The sequence below is a fragment of the Cyrtonyx montezumae genome, unplaced genomic scaffold (genome assembly GCF_038088225.1).
Source record: "Cyrtonyx montezumae isolate F1298 unplaced genomic scaffold, pur_monq_1.0 scaffold_10, whole genome shotgun sequence".
Lineage (NCBI taxonomy): Eukaryota > Metazoa > Chordata > Aves > Galliformes > Odontophoridae > Cyrtonyx > Cyrtonyx montezumae.
In genome coordinates this window covers 35,673,130-35,694,786 of record NW_027071826.1, presented here as the reverse complement: position 1 = coordinate 35,694,786, position 21,657 = coordinate 35,673,130, and the positions used below count along the sequence as shown (strand labels likewise).

The window sequence follows — 21,657 nt, the reverse complement described above, 5'->3', positions numbered from 1 at the left end:
AGAGCCATACCGGAAACAGCTGCAGGAACACCAAGATATTGCTGACTCTGAACATCTTAAAAGAGAGCTACAAAGTAGAACTGTACAAAAAGCCATTGCAGCAACAAGAAGCAAAGTAACACCACTCAGTTGTTTGGAAATGTATTGTCCTTGCAAGAAGCAAAACTGGCTGAATTGTGAATTCTGGAAGAAAAAAGCTCTTTGGCTTTGCCCTATTTGGCAAGATCCATTGCTTAAAGAGGCTGCTTCTTAATCCTAATTTCCACATCTTTCGGAGCTAGAAGATGCTGTCTTTCACCAAAACTTTGCTTACTGGATTCACTATCTGTCTATGTGCCTTGGAAATACCACAAGCGTTAATAAATAAATAAATAAATAAAAGGTTTTATCTTACAATAATTTAACACTAAGACCCTGGCTCCTCCTTGTGGTAAGACTGGTAGGATTAGCTATATTGTTCTACAAGTATTCTTACACTATTTGTTATCACAAATTATTTTCGATTAGTCTTCCATTTGATTTTGGAAGGTTCTCGTTACTGCTAGGGAATTCTTATCTAAAGATCAAAAGAAGTAGGACATGTCAAAACTCATGCAAATTGCTGTCATTTTTTCCCTCCAAAGTTTACATACCTTTCAACACTTAGGAGTGATGAAGCTAAGTGGAAAGGATAGAACACCTTGTTCTCAGAGACTTATTCTCTTAGATCAATTTTAAATCTGATCTCCGGATCTGTATTTGATCTTCTGAGAATGGCACTGAGTATTTAGTAGCAGAAACACAGCCCTTCTCTCAGATTATCGTGCTACATTCTCACATTTACCAGAACACCTGCCAAGTACAAGTACACATAGGTTCATAGGTCGCCAAGTACAAGAAAGATTTTGTACATTTCAAGAATTTCTTCAGTTTTGAAACCACATTTGGAGCAGAACCTCTGTGCCAGTCCATCTGCAGAGTCCGTTACTGGTTCTTAGTTGTTCTGGAAGAGCAACATCTGCAAATAACTACTTTGTCAGAACTGTTCTTTAACAAACATTCTGTGGAAAGGAACAGGGGAGCATTTTTATTGTAAGGCTATTTAGTGACTTACTTGGGACTGAAGATCTCAGCAGCCTGTACCGTACAGCACTAAAACTTTGTTCTTCAAAATCAACCACACAAAAACACCACTGCAAAAACACTAAGAAAAAGAGGGAGCTGTGGGTGACAAATGATGCTGTGCCTTTAATTACTACTTAAAACCTTAATCATCCTTCATAATTTCAAGATAAGTGATCTGAGTACGTTAATAAGCCTCCTAACATAAATATTTATAATTTAAAAATTAATAGTATACCAAAATGGGACAAGCATTGCACTAAGTGGAACACCTATGTAGTCTCAAGATATTTCAGTCTCCACTGACGGAATTCCACTTTTAATACAATAATATCAAGAATACTACATTTGTACAGATTTCAGTATTGCTGTCAGAAAGCTTACAGTCTCAAAATAAAGAAAATAAAATACAAAACACGCTAAGTTTAGGGACTGTTCATTTCAGTTTTGCTTTCATATTATGACTAAGATGAAAAATCTTATGTCGCTTCTTCTATTCGCATGTGCACAAAAAATAAATCAGATGTGCATTTTGCTCATTCACACCTTTCACTTTTTAAAAAATATACATTATATGGATGTTATAATGGAAGAAAACATTAACAAAAATAGAAGTTTCAATTTTTCATCTGGAAAGAAATGCAATTACCCATTATCTTGTTCTCTGTACATAACAACTAATTCCAGAGTTAGATGCATGAACAGAAAAGGTAAAGCACAGGATGAAAACAAGCCACTGGTTGAATGACATTTTATTTTCACACTCAGACACCTGTACAGTTTCTATAAATAGATGTTGTACTATAATATTTACATATTTTCCTCACTCATTACTAGTGTACTCCATTCAAAATTGTAGATCCCTGACCAAGCCTAAATGGGGTTATTTCCAGGTTCATTTACTCAGAATCCTATGTCAAAAAATATATCACATCGGTTTGCATCAAGAGCATTTTTTCCAGGTATTTCACAAGTATTACTTTTCTCTAAACAGTCTCACCTTCCAGCATCCTAAGAGCTTTCCAGACAAGTACAGTAGAGTTCAATAACAGAAACAGGATGCAAAAAACATTCATATTCAGTCTACTTAAAATAAGGAACACGATGGATAGTATTAACCGAGGGAGTTCGATTACAAATTAACACATTATTTGAGAGATTCCTTGATATACAAAAGTAGAAACTGAAAAAAAGCAATAGCTTGATTTTGGAGACAGAATAATCCTTCGAGCTTCTGAGCACGTTCTATATGTTGCTATAGTTACAAATCCAGAATTACACTGGTTTGACAAGTGCTTCTGCCAATAACGTTTCCAAGTTTTACATTTCCTTTCTCATTTTCTGCAATTAACTATGAGCTACACTACTCATGCACTACAACCATTATCCAAACTCCCATCCCATCTAAAATCCATACAATTTATGAGACGTCAGGGTTTTTCATGGTATATTCATATCCTCTCTTTTTCCACTTCAGAAGCAGTCATCTCCTCAGACAGACCAATTTAACAATCAAATTGCAATTGTCACATGATATTTTAAGACTATTGAAGCTAAATTGATCATCTTTACCAAAAGGGCTTGAATAACTATATATCAAGAACTCCATGTTGGTGGGTAAAAGTTAACACAGAAGGAAAGCAATAAAAACCATTACATTTAAACAACATGCAGGACCGGACTGCTTCCGCTGCACACAAGAGAACCAGAAAGCAGATGTCTGCAGTTGTAAAGTGTAAGTCTGGAACAAGTACCACTGGAAACAAAAAACAACTGAACTGAAGCTACATTAGTCATCTTAAAAAAAAAGAAAAAAAAAAAAGATTTCAAGGAATGGCCAGAGTAGGCCATCCAGAGCTGGATGCTGATGCTTAAAACTGTCCAATGAACAGCTCATACAAACACTCCACTAAGGGTGAATTCAGAAGGAGACTGAGCAATGAGGTCTTAGATTTTTCTATAAGGAAAGACTTGCAGGGTCATACATAAATAACCAAGTTCTATAGAAGACGGGAAAGTGAGCTCCAGTAACTGCAGTAAAAATGGAAATACTGCATGTCAGTGTGCCAAAGGATAGGTATTTCCCAATATCACGATCAACTGGAAACTGGTCGAGGTGGTTTGCTTTTGTTTTCTGCCTCTTTTCCACGAATGGCAGCCACATAAGAGAACAGACACAGCACGGAGTAGCAGATCTCATGAGCCTACAAGAAATTTGAAAAGGAGATAACAAAATTCAGATGATTTAGCATTTTACAAAGTGCACTGCATATCTTCTAGCATGCCTTTCTTCAATGGAATGACCACTCTGGCTTCCAGATTTTGTTTGTAGAAGCATCCTAAACTACTTTCTAACTGCAATAGAGAACATGAGCCATATAACAAAAAACCTTTGGGATAAAATCATTAGTTGCTTGATAGTATGCTTTCTCATATTTTTTAAGGACAGCACACTAAGGATAAGTTAGACAGTACTTTAGAAAAAAAAAATTCATATATTTTCTTTAGGAAGGACTTGATAATGCTACCTAAAAAGATGGAAAAATTAAACTTCTGATACTATTCCTTGACTCAGTGAGATAGTAGGATTCTTCCTTATTCACAGCTGTGATCATTTTATGGTCAGAACGACAAGGTCTGGTAATCCTTATTTGCTAAACAAAGTTAGTGAATTCATGGCTAATAAAAGCTCCATTTTTAAAATATGTGAATAATAACTGAATATTTTAATATTTTAAATCATATCCATCTATATATGTGTATAAACAACACTTAACAGTGCACATTTCATATGAATGCAATAAAGCAATTTTGTCACTACCTTAGTGCAGACTTACACATGCCATTAGCAGATTTACAAATAACGTTTTTAAATGATTACGTCTACTACTACTTAGCAGAAAATCTTTGTTTAACATGTGACTGGCAACACAGTTCAGTGAAGTTAATACAAATTCAGTATACAATCTAGTTCTAATAGTGGCTATTCCAGTGATATTCAAAGTTCTTGTTCTGTACAGATGCTTATATTTACTGTCTTTGTGAAGGTAGTGTGCATAATCATAGAGAACATCCCCAGCTGAAAGGGGCCAACTCCTGGCTCCAACAGGACAACCACAAACTCCAACCACATTTCTAATAGCACTGCCCAAATATGACATGTTTTGTCGTATTACAAGACAAGCTAAAATGCTTCTGTAAATTATCATTCATTTTCATTAAGCTGGTTGTTAAAAGATACAGCTATTTGCTTCTTCAATTGCATGTATTCTAGGAATGCTACTTCTAAAACACTTCTGGCATCAAGCTACTCTTCTCCCTCTTTCTGGAGTACTGTCAGTTTCCATGCAATTATCACATGTATGCAACTGTACTACAGAGAAAATAACTGAAAAATTTCATTTATGATGATAATAACTGGCAGCTATTTTCTCCTGATAAGTATATATAAGCCTGAATACTGAAATACATGTAAAAGTGCTAAGTATCAATTGTCTGTATTCAAAAATTTTATACAGAACTGAACTCAAAAACACAGCAATATCTCACCTACATAGTAGGAATCAGTACTTAGACCATTTTCTTGTATTTCACTGCTCACCTTCAAGATGAGGTGAGAACTTTTTGTGAACTCAGCTAACAATCATTTTGAGACCAGGAATTTGTTTCCCTTTCCGCCTGCTCTGTGGATTAAGGACTGTGCTCTGTACTGTCTTCAGTGTAATACTTTCAATAGCACATTTATTGAAGTTTTGTGAAGGTTTGGCTTGATCTATTTAATGAAAGAGACCACTCTTTCTGCATAACCCATAAGTTCTCCTAGTTACATAGAAACAAGAATCACCAAGTTTCATGAGGGTTTTAATTAAGGGAAGACAACAAAAGAGCAGCTTGCGTTCCGCTGCAGTGTTAGTGCTGCAAATCCTGCAATCCCAATGCAATTCTTTTCACCACATGAAAATGTAAAGGTAAGTCCTCTAAAGAACTACCAGAAGGCATCACAGTTGACTCACCATTGGCGTCTTGTACTTGTGGCTCACCACTTCTTTAGTTTCAGGAACTAAAACCGGACGGGCAAGAGACAAAACAAAGAGTTCAAAAAACGAGAGGAAAAAGGGAAAGAAACAGCACAATGTTCCCATAGGAAAGGAAAGGGATGCACACAGACAGCAGGTGCAGGAACAGGGCTCCTCAATATCCCTCACTTCTAGGTACTTTTCCTTATCTTCATTTACATTACACATGTCCTCGACAATACTCGTAATCAATTACTCAAGCTGGCAAAAATGTTGCCTATGTTTGGGAAACCACAATAGATATTTGATGGTTCTTAGAGACCCTAGCTTTTCTAATAGTAGTTATTCCTGCCAGGCAGCAAAATTAATGACAAAATGCACTTAATGTCTACTATAATAAAACATAAAGCAACAATTCCATAGGAATTTTTAATTACTTGATTCTCAAAGATATTATTCTCTAGATGTTTGAATCCTTTTTTGCTGAGTAGCAAATCTCATATGAACTGTTGGACACTCTGGTAGTAAGCTAGTGAAACACAGAAAAAAAAATCAAAAAGGATATTAAGGAGAAAATTTCTGTAAGCAGAAAGATTGTGCCACATTTTGAGAAAGTCTAAAAATATTCCACTTTTTCTGGCCAGAACATGCACGCTCATTTTTAACTTGACATTGTCAATGTTCTTTGCTTTTGAACAAATAGTCTTAAAATCAAATACAGATTTCAATTATGTGTATTCTTAGAATATCAGGCTCAATTTGATTTCCAGAAGACTTTACACAAAAATAGGATTAGTGCACTGACTAAAAATTATCCTGAAAATTTCATGTTGCTCCTTTGCACTGCCTCAAACTAACAGAAAGGAAGACCATAAGAGAGCTAAAGATAATTTGCCTTCTTCTTTCATTGTGGAATACATAAAAAAGCAAGCTGTAACCATCCCATCAGCATGTATTGCATCCAAACTGTGCATTTGACCTCACACTTGGTCTACAGATATTGTTGTGAACAGATACCATGGAAAATCACCAGGAGAGAACAAAACCAACACTAAGAACATACAAATGGTAATTTTAAAATGTGTAATAACAAGACCAACTTTGAATACTTCCCTTCCAGAATAGCTGAAATTTGCCATGGAATTTCTGTATCACAACAAAAAAAATTATTTAGCAGCAGGATAGAAATTATTCAAAACCAAACGGTAGGTTTGTTTCAGGTTCACAGGGGAAGGGTAAGTATTTCATTACACATAATACTAGCAACAAAAAAGAGAGGCAGATGAATTCAGTATGAGTAACTAGGAAAAGTCCACAACAAAACCTATCCATGCAGATGCTGTATTATCAACTTATGATATGATACATCTAAACATTGGAGAGGGAGACAGATCACGCTCTAAAGAGCCAAAACTAGGCAGTGCAGACTGGGTTTGAGAAAATACTCCAGAAACAAACTAGTGCCCACCAAATTCTAGTAAGTCGTGGTATTGTCATTCCTGGAAAAAAAATACTGAAAAGTTCAGAAATTGATTTTAAAAATTAATGCAGTATTTCTGGTTGATATTACAATTGTGCTCTTGAAGAGATGACTGTTACATTAGCAACTGAAAAACGAGGGAAGTGCACACCCAGGCTACACTGCCCCAGCAATACCAGTGTTGGGAAGAGAAGGAGGTGTGCATCCAAGCTACCTTACCCGTTGGCACCAGATGTTCCAAATTAACTCCATGTCACCAGGGGGTAAAGGTGGGAGTGAGGCTGTTGCACAGCCAAATAGGGTAGGATTTTTACAGTTGTTTAAGTCTCACTGCCCACTGGATTACATACAACTGTTCATATACTCTTCAAAAAGCAGGAAGGGAAAGCTGTAAGGACCTTGTGCCATGAGACAAGGAGAGAAGGGAAGGTGTAAAGTCCTGTGTCATAACTGAGAATAGGAAAAGAGGGAACAGAAGAGTACCTAGGTGCTCTCTCCTCACTTTGCAGACAGTAAATCACCTTTTCTTTAAGTACACAATACTCCTTTACAGTCCTTTCAGTAGGAAAAGCTCTCCTGAGAGGACCGAGTTAGGAAGAATAAAAAAAAAAAAGCGGGTCTGGATTCATACCCACAGAAGTCAAAGCTCTACCACTGTAAAATACAGAAAGCAAACGAAACGAAACAAAAAATCCCAACCCCACCCAAGCTTCAAATTAAGAGATGAGAACAAGCACGTTTCTTCTAACATTAAGACTTATTCCTGATGCTGTTAAACTAAGTGGATGAAGAAAGTAAATTATTAAGCACCATTCAACAGCTTTTGGTTCTGTGAATGAAAACACAGTACTACCATAGAATGAGTTCAGGGGACATAACTTTACCTGCTGGAGAATGAAGGTTTTCATAGCAGCCACGGTGAAGGGGCCACAAGTAAAGCACAAGTACACAGCAGTAACTCAAATTCCAGAGGGAAGAGCCTTAGATTTTCTCACCTACTTTAAATCTCAATTTCTATTTTTGCACAATAGTTCCTGAGCTTCTGCTTGCACCCTGATCTGAAATCACAATTGCAAATTTCACGCTGGTATTTAAGCCTAGTGTTACCAATCTGACCTTTAATTTCCTGCTGTGTTATAGCTACAGTTGGAGCAATCACACTTGGCAGAATAAAATCAACAAATCCTGCACCGAACTACTTCTCACCAGGCTAGTTTCTCATCTACTGTATTCTATCTCCCTAAGAGAAGGCACTACTTTGAGATACTCACTGTACCATGAATCACATTGCAAGGCTCAGAATGTTTAACATAGTTCTGCAACTTCATTCTTAAGAAGCCCATGCAACTTGATGGTGAATACTGTCAATTCACTCAATAAATTTAATTTTTCCTCCACAGGACAGATTCATGTATCTTCTCATATTTTAACAATTAATAAAGCACATATGGAAGTAGTCACTCGTTTATCCACAAGAGGAAAGGTTAGCTTCTCTGCAACATCTTTTTTCCTTTTTTTTTTTAAATCGGTTCTTGTCAGTAACCTCTACTGTGGGAGTAGGACCATTTTTACTTTATAAATTATTTCTCAGCTTTTTATTTCAGTGTCTAACTCACAATTTAGATTCTCTTAATTCCAAAAATTACTTTTCCTTGGTTTCTTATTACCAGTTTCCCTTGATTACAAATATTTTCTGTAAAACAAGAAAAACATTTCCTTACAGTTATAATTTAGGGGGAAAAAGTTGTACCACAGAATCATTAACAGAATGTGATTGGAACAATTAAGTCAAATGTTGTCTTCTTGCATAATCTAAATAAACTATCAAGAAAGCACTTTGAATTGAGAGACCCCGAGTCTCCAAAAATGACCCAAATTAAATTTCTGATTCAATTATTTTTATCAGAAAACTAAATCCATGGTTTGAACTAATTTTATGGCTTTTGAACTCTAATACTGATAGACAACAAAAATGTTTCACAACTTGAAGTGATTTCTAACAAAAGTAAAATGAATCGTGCCTATCAGAGTGAAAACATATTTAAAGAATATGCAACCACATAATGCTACATCTTTTGATCATTTAAACTATTCATCTTTTTGTAGGGGTTAAGTACAATGATTTGATCACTTGAGCTATGTACATAATTTTCAGTAAAGGAGACAAAATTTCACAACTTGCAATCCCAAACATACGGGTGATTAGATTCATTTCTGACAATTGTTTGCTTGTTCACCACAAAGGTTACACCATTTCAATATCTCATAATTTTCTATTACCAGAAGGAGACAATGCATTATTAAGGATGAAGACGTTAATATTAGCACTCTCCTTAAATTTCTTTTACATTGTTAGAGAGAACCATCAATCAGAATCATCTATTCACAGCTCCAGACAACAGTCAAGAGAGCTGCTTATTTAAATTTTGATTAGCAGCTAAAGTATGCTGATGTAGTAAGAAAACAATGTGGTAAATTCTCTTTTTTGTAAAACTTTCAGACCTACCCTTAAGACCCAGGCAGACGGGTGGAAGAATAAAACAATACAGATATGAGGACTATGTTAAAACAATATGTATCGCTACTGAGCAGCATCTAAATTCACTCATTTTTTTTCTTACACTTGTATAGTCTGACTAACACTGAATAGAAACCCAGAAGTTATCCAAATTAGACTACAGGAAGATTAGATGTAATAGCAATAAATAGCCTAAATGGCATCAATTCTGTTTTCCTTAATTGTTACTTAACTACTCTTTTACTGGGCATACTCTGAAACCAAAGCCACAGTACAGTGGCTCAATCGTAGAAAGGATCTTCTACTCCATGTACGGTGGAGAACAAACTTTTAGCAGAACTTTTTCTGCAGTAAAAGCACAATGTGTTGAGAAAGATAAACTGCAAGTCCTGTTTAAAAAGAGATTTCTCAAAAGAAAAAGTAATGTACCAAAGAAAATTCCTATGCACATCCAATATTACCTGTTGTTTTGTCTGCTTCATGAAACTCAGAACACCTTATTTGTCTATTACAAGAAGAGCATCTAGGCCACAAGTCATACTATGATGGAAGTGCACATGCAAATTTTTATGTTAAGTTCCCCATCTCTCTATTAGGTAACTTTTTAGTGCAATCTACATTTCCCTTCCACATTTGAGACTGCAGTGCAATTCTAAACCTAGAGACTGGAAATTTGAGTTACTGCCATGTGAATACAGACCTAATATCAAAATAATGTAATTACCAAATTCCTCCAGGACAAAGACTCCTCGCACAGTATTGCACTTTTTAATGTGATTCAGCTCTATGAAAACCTACAAAAACAGGAGAAAAATAACACAAAATTAGTAAGTTTTTCTCTTAAAATCTAAAAATTAAAATAAAACAAAAACATCACCACAGCAGATACAACCTGAAGTGTTTAAGCATACACTACCAGTTCATTTACAGTTTAATATATAAATAAAGGGTGAAATAAATATTCAGAAGACAAACTTGCCACAATGCTAGAAATCAACAAATAACTTAAAAGTGCTAAGAAGCGAAGACAGCAGAAGATGAAGTACCTTCCGCTCCTTGCAGGAGGAGAAAGCATGGAAGAGAAACGAAGGAGTTAGTAACTCTGACATATCCAACATTGCTACCCCTTCAGGCACTCAAATGAGTAATTGCATAAAGAATACCAACACACCTGAAATACAACAGAAGAGGGGGACAAGAAAAAAGCTGGCTCCCAAATTTGCCACGATTTGTAGCCTCTTATCCGTCCCAGTTTCTGCCCCTCCATGCATCCTCCTCCAGCACAGAGGGCAGGTAAGGGACACTATATTTTCCACCCTGACACTGATGCTTCTAACCTACCCAGCAGTCACACTTAATCCACTGAGAAACTACTAATCTTCCTCTCCAATATCCACGTACCATTTAAACTTGTACTACTGTTTATGTTAAATAACCTGTATACTTACACTTCAAACTGTCTCCTGTCAGTACCAGTTTTCTACTTTAAGCAGCATGGGAGCATTTGGGACACTTTTCTATTGTTTGCTCACTTCACACTTGGCCATTGTGAGCTGGGCAGTCACTTAGAAGACAAAACTTTTAACTCTTTTACAAACACAAACCCCAGAAGACAAAATAATTAAACTACACAATGAAATGTTTCAGTCTAGAGCCTAAATGACAAGACTGAATAAACATACAAATTCTCTGAGCATATCAAGTTTGTTCAGTAGCCAATATATTTTGAAATATAAAACAGTCCCTTCACATATGCACAGCTCCTTAACAATCAGTCATAAACAAACATAAGAAGAAACTGTAGAAAGTACCATAAAGAATAAATTCCACACATAAGAGTCTAATATGCTTCCATTTCTAAGGCAAGAGAAATACCAAGAGTAACATTATCCTAACAGTCACAATAAGGCTATTTCCAGTACCTTAGAGATGCATTTGCAGTAGTACTGTATTCAATAGTCTGGATTCATACTTTCCGTTCCTACACACTTCTGGCATCGTGACCTTAGGATCTTATTAAAAAAGAAAATACTAGAGAAACTGCATTGCCTTGGAGAGAAGGGAAAGGAAACACTTGCAACCCTTCTGAATTCAATAATAGCAAAAGTCATACAGCCCTAGATGATATGCTACCCCCCCAAAAAAAAAGAAAATAAAAAGAGAATCACAACCACCTTTCTCTTCCTCAAGGAAAGGCTTGTTTGTATCAAAAGAGGTCAGGTTGATCTTCTAGTTGTTGGTTTCTTATTGCCGTTGTGTTTTTTTTTCTGTTGTTGCTTCATTGTTTGCTTGTTGGGTTTTTTTGCTTTTTTTAAAGCAGAGAGTTAACAGATAGCCCCAATATATTTTTGATCAGTATCAAAAACTGAACTTCCAATTACCTAAAAACAGAAAATCTGAAGCTTGCATCTGCTTACATGCAGGCTCTCAGGAAAGGAAAATTAATCACATCTTCCTTCTTTGTATGTTTTCACTCACATTCTGTATCAGTTTTGTTGAACAAAAACATTTTATTTTTTGAGGAACAGCAACAGACAAAAACAGACAGTATCAGAACACTTCATTGTACTCAGTTTCTTCTTTCTGTAATATCTCCTGTAAAAAGTTTTTGCTGGTACTCTGAAGTACAGCATTAAAAAACTGAATAGAAAGGCTTGATGTTCTGTTGGGCAGATTTCGCTATTTCAGATCGCCATGTTCTGTGTATAACACTGAACATTGTGTTTCCACAAAAGTTAGGAATTTGTCAGAATTGTAGTAAGTTACCAATTTTCCTAAAACATGAGTTGAAAGACAGACTCTCACTACATTGATTAAGGGACGTAGATGTTCTCTTAGTCAGAAAACGAGCAAGAGTGTAAAGGAAACACGAGTTACTCACCCTGGGAAAACTGTTTCTCCAAGACAGAGCATTCAGTGTGGATCCTACTGTAAGTGGGCACATGCCTGATGTATTACATTAAACTTTCATTTATTTTTTGACACAGATGAATTCTTAACTGGGACACAGTTACTGTGTCACAATATTATGACATAATTTGTAGATTTCAAATTAGAAGCTTGTGAATAGCCCTCCAGAGTCACAGGTACACTTAACTCCTACTTATTACAGAAGGACTTCCTCTGATTTGCCAGATACAGATAAACTTTTTTCTTCTTAATCTTACGTGCACTGTCAGCTTAGGGAGACAATTTGTGAACTATCAAGCATTGGTAAAAGGATGGCCCAGCATGCATCTAAGACAGTTCCTGAGGAATGGGGCAGTGCCAATCTACACAAACTACAAATTGAGAGCCTTCAAAAATAGTTTCAGGAAATGCAGCACTGAAGTAGTATGTTCAGTCTTCTCAGGTAGGACAGAAGAGGGACTTTAAAGTTTTTTGAAATACAGAGCATAAACCCCTCTTCCTATGTTTTAAATTGATTATTTCTATGACTTCCTACTAATCACAGCAACAGAAATCCTTTATCCAAGTTGCCTTGCTAAAATGAGCACTTAGAAAGAGAGCCAAATATGGAGCCTGGATGTGGGGTAAGGAAAGGAAGATGAAAAGGAAGCTGTGTCTGACGAGGTCCTGCAGGCACTGCTTAGTCAGTATGCCCATCCAAACTCATTAAGAAAGAAAAAGGCAGTTTTCAATAAAGCAAAACATGTGTAAGACCCTGGGGTTTACTTATGCTTTTATATACATATATATGTGTATACACACACATATATATGTATGTATGTATTCTGAAATCAACTACCTTAGAGAGGAATTCATATCATTCATATGAAAATGAAAAGGACAGTTTATCTGAAACAGTAGACCTTTCATTAAGAAAGGAGTCTGTTTGATGAGTGTTGGAATAAGAACACAAACATCCTTTAGTTCCAAAGATGAAGAAATTGAAAAGGCTGTTTACATATGGTGAGATTAGGACGAGTGTTTTACATGGTTGCTACAGTTATGCATTCTTCAAATGGAAGACTATTGATATCTGCCTAGACACTTTGTTTTGAGATTGAAGAAAACTAGGATACATCTTAGGTCCACTTAGGTACTCAATTCTCTTGTCAGTTAACACTGTTAACAGACTCAGGAGTTCAGCATATTGAATTAACAAGTGAATTTTCCAGAACTGTGCATCAATTTACTTTAATGGAAACTCATATGGTTGCATCTTCATTAGATGGAGGAGGAAGAGAAAGAATAATTTTAAGGGTGGGGAATACAGTTACTATATTTCCCAGGTCTGACCTGGCATTTGCACAAAACATTCTCCAGAAAACATGTAATGATTTTCATAACTGACAACAAATTAGAACACCATTCTCTGTCAGGAAGGACATGATAAATCTACTAGTCTAGGAGTGCTGGTGCTACACAGGACTCAGTTTAATGCCAAATTCACCAAGTAACAATCCCCTCAGGCCTACAGTAAGAATCACCACTAGGTTTCTCTAAGTTTCTTACAAAAATGACATTCCAGTCTTTCAGGAAAAAAAAGGAAGTCATACAGAATACATTCAAAATACTAACAGCATGTCAACTATAGTTCAGGTTCTAACCTTGTAATAAACACAAAGCAATCCCAAGGAGGTTCACAAAACTCTAGTCCTTACCCTGACCCATATGAGCTCAGAGACACAGGGTGCTGCCGTGACTTTAGGAGAAGTATTAAATAAAGATTCTGAGCATGTGTGTCTGAGAGTCACATGAACTTCCAGTGGGATCTACACTGATGCTTACTCAAAGAAGAACAAAGCTTGTGTGAGTTCAAATATCTAGTCAGGAGGAAAGGAAAAAAAAAAAAAACTTCACAGAGAACTGATAGAAGCTTCTGTTTTTCACACACACGTACATACAGATTCTCTCACTCTCTTTTTCTCCTGAAAGTTGATTCTACTGTCTAGCACAGCATGCATTTAATGTCATATGCAAAACAAAAAACACAAAGCAAAATAAAAAACAAACAAAAATAAAAATCAAAGGAAGCAACATAAACAACACCCAGAGAAAGGGAGAAATGGCAATTCGTTGTGTTTCCTCTATGCCCACAAAATTGAGACGGAAAAGAGTAATTTATTCTGATTTTTGTGAATTAGTGCAAGAGTCACGTTAGAATTTAGTATGGAAATAGAATAGTACAGACAATTTCTCATTTTAAAAACAAGACAGATTACATCAGTGTAGAAAGTTGCCCTTTGCACTTGTAAAATTGAAACATTATCTATGAAGTTGTCAGTTCATGCCACCAGGATATTTTCACAATGTGATGCTTTATGGCACTTAAGTTAGAAGTGATGAATTTTTCTGTCCCTTCATATTCTGACTACCAATTGTATTGTGCTTATACAGTTCTGGCCACAAGCAATCAGAAACTGAAACCTCCATTAAACTTTTGTTTTTTTCTTCAGCTCCGTATAGTTTTCCTGAGGATATCATTTCAGTGTTTTGTTTTTTTTTTTTTGCATAGATAAATATATATATTTATATGCTTATGTGTGTTTTTTTATAAATATACAAATGTGTTTTTCATCCTCCTTCACATTACTGTTTGTTCTCAATGCTTTTGAGAAGAGGAAACACAGATGATGCAGGTAAGCTGCAAAAAGCTTCATGCTCACATTGTCATCTAATAGATTTCCATCATACCTGACTGTGCATAAATTTTAGGTTAATTCCTTCCAGTGTGACCTGGAGAAGACCCCCTTCGCCAGTTTTCATATCCTGCACAGGGAACTCACCACCCAACTCGGGGCCTGTGAGATGTTAGAGGGAAAAAAATAAAGGGAGGGGATGGTGAAAAGGAGAACAAGGAGAAATAGAAAGCAGTGAATCAAGACATATCATCAAGGAAAATACTTAACAATAAAAGCAAAATTTTACTTTGAAGCACATAGCATTTCAGTAGAATCCACAAATGACAGTCACCAGAGAACCACTACGCCTTTGAGCATCAATAAATTTTGGCCTGGTTACATGCAAAGGACACCTCTGGTCAGCTCAGTCTGTATTTCTTGAGGTTCATATCTTTGGGGGGTTTCTGTTTATTTGTATTAAGTGCCAAATAAAACATGGCACAGGTGTTTATTTTTGTTTGTTTTGTTTTTTAAAGAAGGATGGTAGAACAATGCAATCATATAATACTAAAGACAGCATAGTTCTTCAGTACAAACACATAAGCAAGCACATACTAGGCTTTAAAGTTTTGACCTTGGTGGTTTTTGATGGCATTATCTTTTACTTTATGCAATCAAAAAATTGTGGTTACAATGACAAATCAATAGAAGACAGCAAGAGATTTTCATCTATTCTCATCTAGACATTTTATCTAGTTTACTTTGCATCATTCACTTCAGCTAGAAAATGCTTTCTTATGATTTTATTTTATTTTTAATATGAGTAGTGCAGAATCATTGAATTGAGGAATAGCTTTCAACATATGTTTAATACTTCACTGTTGCCCAATTATCAGATTAGTTTTCAAATATACTTTTGCCTCCTCTACCCTCAGCAAAAATCCAGCCTGTCCTCTTCCTCCTCAGATTAAACCGGACTAATGTCAGGATGAAATCGGTGTTTTCTACAAGCTACAACAGCTAAGATGAATGCTGAATCCTTAGGATATTGAATTTAAATGCAAGTCACTTTCTCAGTCGCGAATATAACAAATATATATTACAAATATAATGCACAGATCCCTGAGATATGGGATTAAAATATATCATAAAATTTGCTTGTATTTCAAAGCATGGTTTCCAGATCTAGTATATGCTTGCAAAAAAAGCAACACTTGTAACAACAACAACAAAAACATACTTGGAAACTTACTGTGCTCTGGGAACTAAGAAAAATGAAAAGTTGCCTGTCCAAGAACTCAATTCCCCAATTTCCTTTCTAAACTTTTTGACTCAGCAGGAAATTGGAAAGGAATTTACGTCAACTATAATTATACTATTCTGTCTCAGTGATGAGACAAGAATATAATCAAGAATAAAGTCAACAGGGGAGAGGTTACATTCATATAAGGACAATGGATTTAACTGCACTATTCTATTTGCACAAGTACAATACTTTCCAATAAACTTTACAATAATCAAGACCTGTGCTTTAGAAGCCTGCAGAAAGCTACAAATCCACCACGGCAGATTCACAAAGACAAACGAGCATATTATTAGACCCAATTCTCAACATGAAGTGAATATAGTTGTACATCCCAATCAGAAATAAAAGCTAGCCAGCCATGAAGAGAAAGCAAAGTTGCTGCTTCAGATTTTCAAATTATGATGTTACTGGTAGTTAGTCCTCCTTAATGCGACTCTTCCTCATACAGGTGTTTTGCTTTTGTTTGGATCTTGAATGAGGTATATGGGAGCAAGCTAAAAATAATATTAAATCTGCCACATACACACAGTTGTGCAAAGCTGCCTTCTAGTTTCCAACTTACAGAACATGATGTTTAAACAAACTAATAAAAAAGCCTGGATGATTACAGACGAAACAATGAATATTCCTAACAAGCACATTTCTTACCTGGTTTAATGCTTTGCTGCCTTGCTGCTGCTCGTTCCATGCTGTCTTTTACACAGTAGTATAATTCACGGCACTATTATATAAAAAGAGTAAAATAATGTTATTTTTTCATATTACAAGAGAATGGGAAGATTCTAAAAAAACAAAACAAAAAAATAAAAGAAACAAAAAACACAAAGGCAAAAGCAAGCCACACATGGCACACAATAGCAAATGTCTATTAAAGATTAACTACAGCTAATTACTTATGGTATTTATAATAGTTTCTCTGTCAACTTGAAAAATAAACATTTTGTACCTAAATAGCATAAGCTAGTGAATAAGTCATGCAATGGCACAATCTCATAAGTAATCTAATGAAGTTTACTCAGTATCCTAGTGTAGAGGAAAAGCTTCTAAACCATCTCACAATCTCTCCTCCTTCCTCTCAACATTCAGAAAACACAATGTTGCTGGCCATGCTCATATAATTTATCTTTTTGTTAATTACATTCATTTCCTTACACCATATTCCTCAAGCAATCTTCCTCCAACTTTCTTCTCTAAAATAATTGGTAAGCCATAATCTTGGAGTAAATTTGAAGAGAAATTTCTACCCGAGGCCCAAATATATACAACTAGCTTTCAAAGAAACTTCTCTAGAACACTTTCTTTTGTCTTCCTTCCCTCTGTATTCACATCTGAATTACAGCAACAAAGGCTTTTCAAATAGTGGAGAAAGATAGATATGAAATCAACAAAAATCAAACATGGGCCCAGGAGAAAAAAAAACATCAATTTGATCAGTTCAAGTTTTCCATTTAAAACAGTACAATTAACTCCATTACAAAATATAACTGAATTGAGCTTTTGCTCATAAATCCAACACAATATTTTTGGTATCTTTCTAAGTCTCCATGAACATTCAACATTCAGTAACTGAGATCCTTTCCTTCACAGAGCACAGTTCAATCACATATTACTCTCTCTTAGTTCTTCAAACCAAAAAAACAAGTAAAAGCTACACTTGTCATTTTTTAATTACATCCTGCTGTACTATTGCCTCCAGGTAGATGACAAGGCAAAGCATTAGTTTCAGTCAGTGTCATTAAGCAGCCACTGCAGTTCAGTATAGAGTACTGAAGAGAGAATACTATCATTTAAATTAAACGTATGAAATACCAGTACAACGTATTTGTTCCGCACTGTCTTGTCTGCATTAAATAAAATGTGTACCTTCTTTGTGTAGAACTTGTTCAGTTGTGTTTCCTGACCATTCCTCCGCCAGAGACACAGAACTTTTGTCTTGGGACAGTATGTCATGTTGATGAGTTTCTCATACCACCACCGTTCATACACAGTTCCAATGTTGCTTCTCAGCACAATGCAGTCATCACACACCTGAGAGCACAAAATGTTAGATGAGATTTCTAATACTATTTATTGAACGTCAATGGTTGCATTAATATATATTCCTATCTCTACCTCCATGAAAAATATATCTCCTGTAGTGTCTGTTCCAGCATGGACTACGAAAGTCTGCTTCTTGATGTGGCGGCTGCCGCTGGGTCTCACAGGGAGCTCCCGCCCATTCTAGATAAGAAAATATGGCATCATTAATGAACTCCAAAACCAGCTTTCTTGAGAAGAGTCCAGTAGGTAATGCTAGAAGCATTTTCAACACAGGAAAAAAAAAGTATTTTTAACATAACTGATCAGAGGCAATTTTGGACATGGCCTTAGGCAAGATGCTTCAGTAAGTTTAGTTTCTAAAAGAGCAACTATGAAAGTTGTCAGAGCACAAAAAAACCTTCAAGCTGGTTCCACATTCAGAACATAATAGTAAGGTGCCTCAACTCCATTAACTATTAACTGCAGTACAGTGGTCTGCTTTTTCCCCAGTTAACAATAGGAGAATTTCTATGTCCCTTCTATGCATAAAACTAAGTTCCATCTGTAAAAATATTCTGGAAAATTTTCTTCCAAAACTGCTACTGTGCAACCATCCTAGTGCCAGCTACATTTAAAGCTGTCTACTTTTCTTAGTCAAACTGCTCTTAGCAAGCAACAGAGGATGCAAGGTTTATTCTGTATTGTCGCACTGACAATGGAAATAATTTTGCACAGAAACTGATCCTGATAAGCCTTATGACCCATGGAAAACCAAACACTTATTACAGTCTTCGTAAGAACAAAGGTTCCCAACAGTGAAAGTGATATTAGGAAAACATTAGGGTTGCACAGAACTCTAGTGCTGAAGTCTCATGTTTACACATGTTTGTACTGCAGTTCTGATGGAAGACTACATAATATTACAAAGCGGGGTCATGCAACCATAGTCTTCATACTATACATATCATGGCAGTATTTAATAATCTGATTTAATGATCTTTAACACTTTTATTGTACTGTTGCAGCTGAGTATTTATAGAAAAATTTTTAAGTACTTTTCCCTCTGCTGAAGCTCCCACAGATGCATCATTCATCATGGTTTCACCTACCAGGTTAGCAAGCTTATCTAGAATGTCATTTAATTGCTGGCTGTGCAACAATCCAATATGTGATTTTCCCATCAGACGTCGCACCTTCTTCCTAATATCATTCTTATTCACCTAGAAAGAACATATAAAGACAGTTACTTCTCTCTAATGACAAGCAACTCCTCCTGCCTCCCAAATACAACATATTTTGGTTTTCATTGCTAACACTGCAAAACAATTCATCTGCACTTCAACCATGCTAAGTCCTCTTTAGCCCAGCAGTAGCAGCAGAAACTGCCCATACTCCACTTTTCCCAACAACTGGGACAAGAGATACTACATACAACAGATTTTTTGCCTACTCTTGAACAATAAAGCAGCAATTTCATTACCCCCCACTTCCCACTACTGATATAAAAATTGACGTTTCTCCACGTTGCCACTTATCAACTTTATTCACTCTTCCCTTTTGCATCCGTGGATCAAAGTAAATGGCTATTATTGCTGCTACTGAAATTAATTATAGGGGTGCAAGTCCTAATAGCCATATCTCAGCCTTCTTCTGAAATAAACTAATTCCAAGTATACTCAAATTCCATCTTAAAACTTATCTTCATGTTCCATTTATATCAGGAATATATATATATATATATTTATATATAAAATCAATCCCTTGTTTCTCCGCCCCACTTTCTCCTCCAAAAAAACTACACCAAGCAACTTTTCCCATGTCTTGAATATCAGACATTCTTTATCTTTTCTTTACTATAGAATGATATCTCACCTCCTCATTTACATCATAAGAAGTTTTCAAACTAGCACCTGTGTATACCTAGTCAGAGTGTCAAGATGCTCTTCTGTACAGAATAGCACATAAAAATTGTTACAAGATTGTCCTGGAAAAGGAAAGCCCTACATCTGATTCTATATATGACAAAAATTTTAGAAGACTGATTTTCCAGTGACTTCTGAAGGAAAAATTTCATTATTTAAGAAATATATTTCTATTAGTCTAAATTATTAATAGCCACCTACAGTCTTAAGAACACATAGACAGCCCACTGAATGAAAAAAAATGGATTGCTTACAAGTCACTGCAAATTTCATGTTGAGCTATTGATATGCATATTCACAATCTGCACATACTTTCCTTTCAACTCTAACTTCCCCAATAACAACAGGAATTTGCAGCTGTTAGGAAAACAGACTAGAAGATGCTCTCTACCTAACTTATAACCCATATTCCTGAGAATAAGAACATCCTCTAAAGTTGTTGGTAGGTCTAAAAAGTTCCTAGTTTATATTGCAATGTATATCAATACCTATAGCTTAGATCTGCTTAAACTAAGACAACAAACCTCAGAAGATGTCCAGGTTCTAAAACAATTTCCTCATTAAGATCACATTTTAAAATACTATCTTACACTACATTGGTTTCAAGACAACACACCAAAATATACTGCTCACTAAAAAAACCAAAACACCTCACCTTTACCATAAGCATATAAGCAATCATATTATGTAGCAGTGTAGCCAATAAGCGGTCCTCATCATCCTCCAAACGCTTTCGATCATGTTCTCCCAGGGAAAGATACCTGCAAAAATAGTAAGCTGTGAAATCGTCTCATGGGTATTTTTCATCTAGATCACTACAGCACCGGCAGGGTACAGAATGTTACTTATAAAAAGTGAATGGCAAATCAAATCTGCAAAAAAACTAAGCCAAAGGGATATTTTCCAGTACAATGCTACATTCATTAATTAAACATTCATTCATAATTTAGTTCAAGCAACTAAACTATGCTCAGTTGGAAAGTTCTCTCAGTAGTCCACTGGTCTTATCCACTTCCTCTTCTGTAGTTGCAGCTTCATAACAACTGCTAGAAGAGGAACATATAAATCAGTATAAGAGTTGCCCCCTTTAGAGCTTTGTTTCTGTTATGCAGCTGCATTTAACTCATGACAGAAGTTTGTAGGTTATCTCTTATTCCAGTAAAGTAGACAGATTTCAAACTGGTTCTTTTTCCACTAACTAGCACCTCACTGGCTAATTCTGGTTATTTTGGCTAAGAGACCCTAATGCTACACGATAGCATGGCTATAGGTGGCACAAATAGATGAGATTTTAACAGGGCTGAGAAAAAAACAAGAGTAGGCAGTAAAGACAGCTTAGAAGTAGCATTAAGTAGTCACACAGATATTTATATAAAGTGGTTTTCTCACTGTGGTGCTTTGCTGATTTTTGTTTATTTGTACTAAAAACTGTAAAAACACCTATTTACAATTTTGTGTTTTGGGAAAGTTGAAAATGCACTTTCTGAAGATATTTAACTTTTTCCAAAACAGTGATATGTCCCTTCATTCCAAAATACACTTGTCTGAACCAAGAAATTCTTTGCTTTATTACCAATTCAGCCTATTCCACAGTGTGATCATGTTTACCACTACTCATTATTTCAAAAATATCAGCTCTCCATGAGTGATAAGGGACATGTGACAAGTGAAGATAGTATTTCAGTAGCAGGAGGTGCTGACCAGCACAGAGACAAAAGGCTCATTTTG

The 21,657-nt window shown here is 35.8% G+C and overlaps 1 protein-coding gene across 7 annotated transcripts in view; it reads right to left on the bottom strand.

The window, feature by feature from the left end:
• Positions 1–1,782: 1,782 nt before the first annotated feature.
• The window catches only part of MADD (MAP kinase activating death domain), a 55,613-nt gene continuing 35,738 nt past the window's right edge, over positions 1,783–21,657 (bottom strand). For 5 of the 7 annotated variants that reach the window (XM_065754891.1, XM_065754893.1, XM_065754895.1 and 2 more), the window contains 9 exons: positions 20,585–20,690; positions 19,117–19,227; positions 18,101–18,208; positions 17,852–18,016; positions 16,637–16,709; positions 14,756–14,862; positions 9,840–9,909; positions 5,115–5,161; positions 1,783–3,305 (listed from right to left, as the gene is read on the bottom strand). In XM_065754891.1, the coding sequence (XP_065610963.1) occupies positions 3,198–3,305; positions 5,115–5,161; positions 9,840–9,909; positions 14,756–14,862; positions 16,637–16,709; positions 17,852–18,016; positions 18,101–18,208; positions 19,117–19,227; positions 20,585–20,690 (895 nt within the window). In that variant the 3' untranslated portion in view covers positions 1,783–3,197. Of the gene's footprint in view, positions 3,306–5,114; positions 5,162–9,815; positions 9,910–14,755; positions 14,863–16,636; positions 16,710–17,851; positions 18,017–18,100; positions 18,209–19,116; positions 19,228–20,584; positions 20,691–21,657 lie in introns of all 7 variants that reach the window. The other 2 variants (XM_065754888.1, XM_065754889.1) reach the window with 1 other exon arrangement.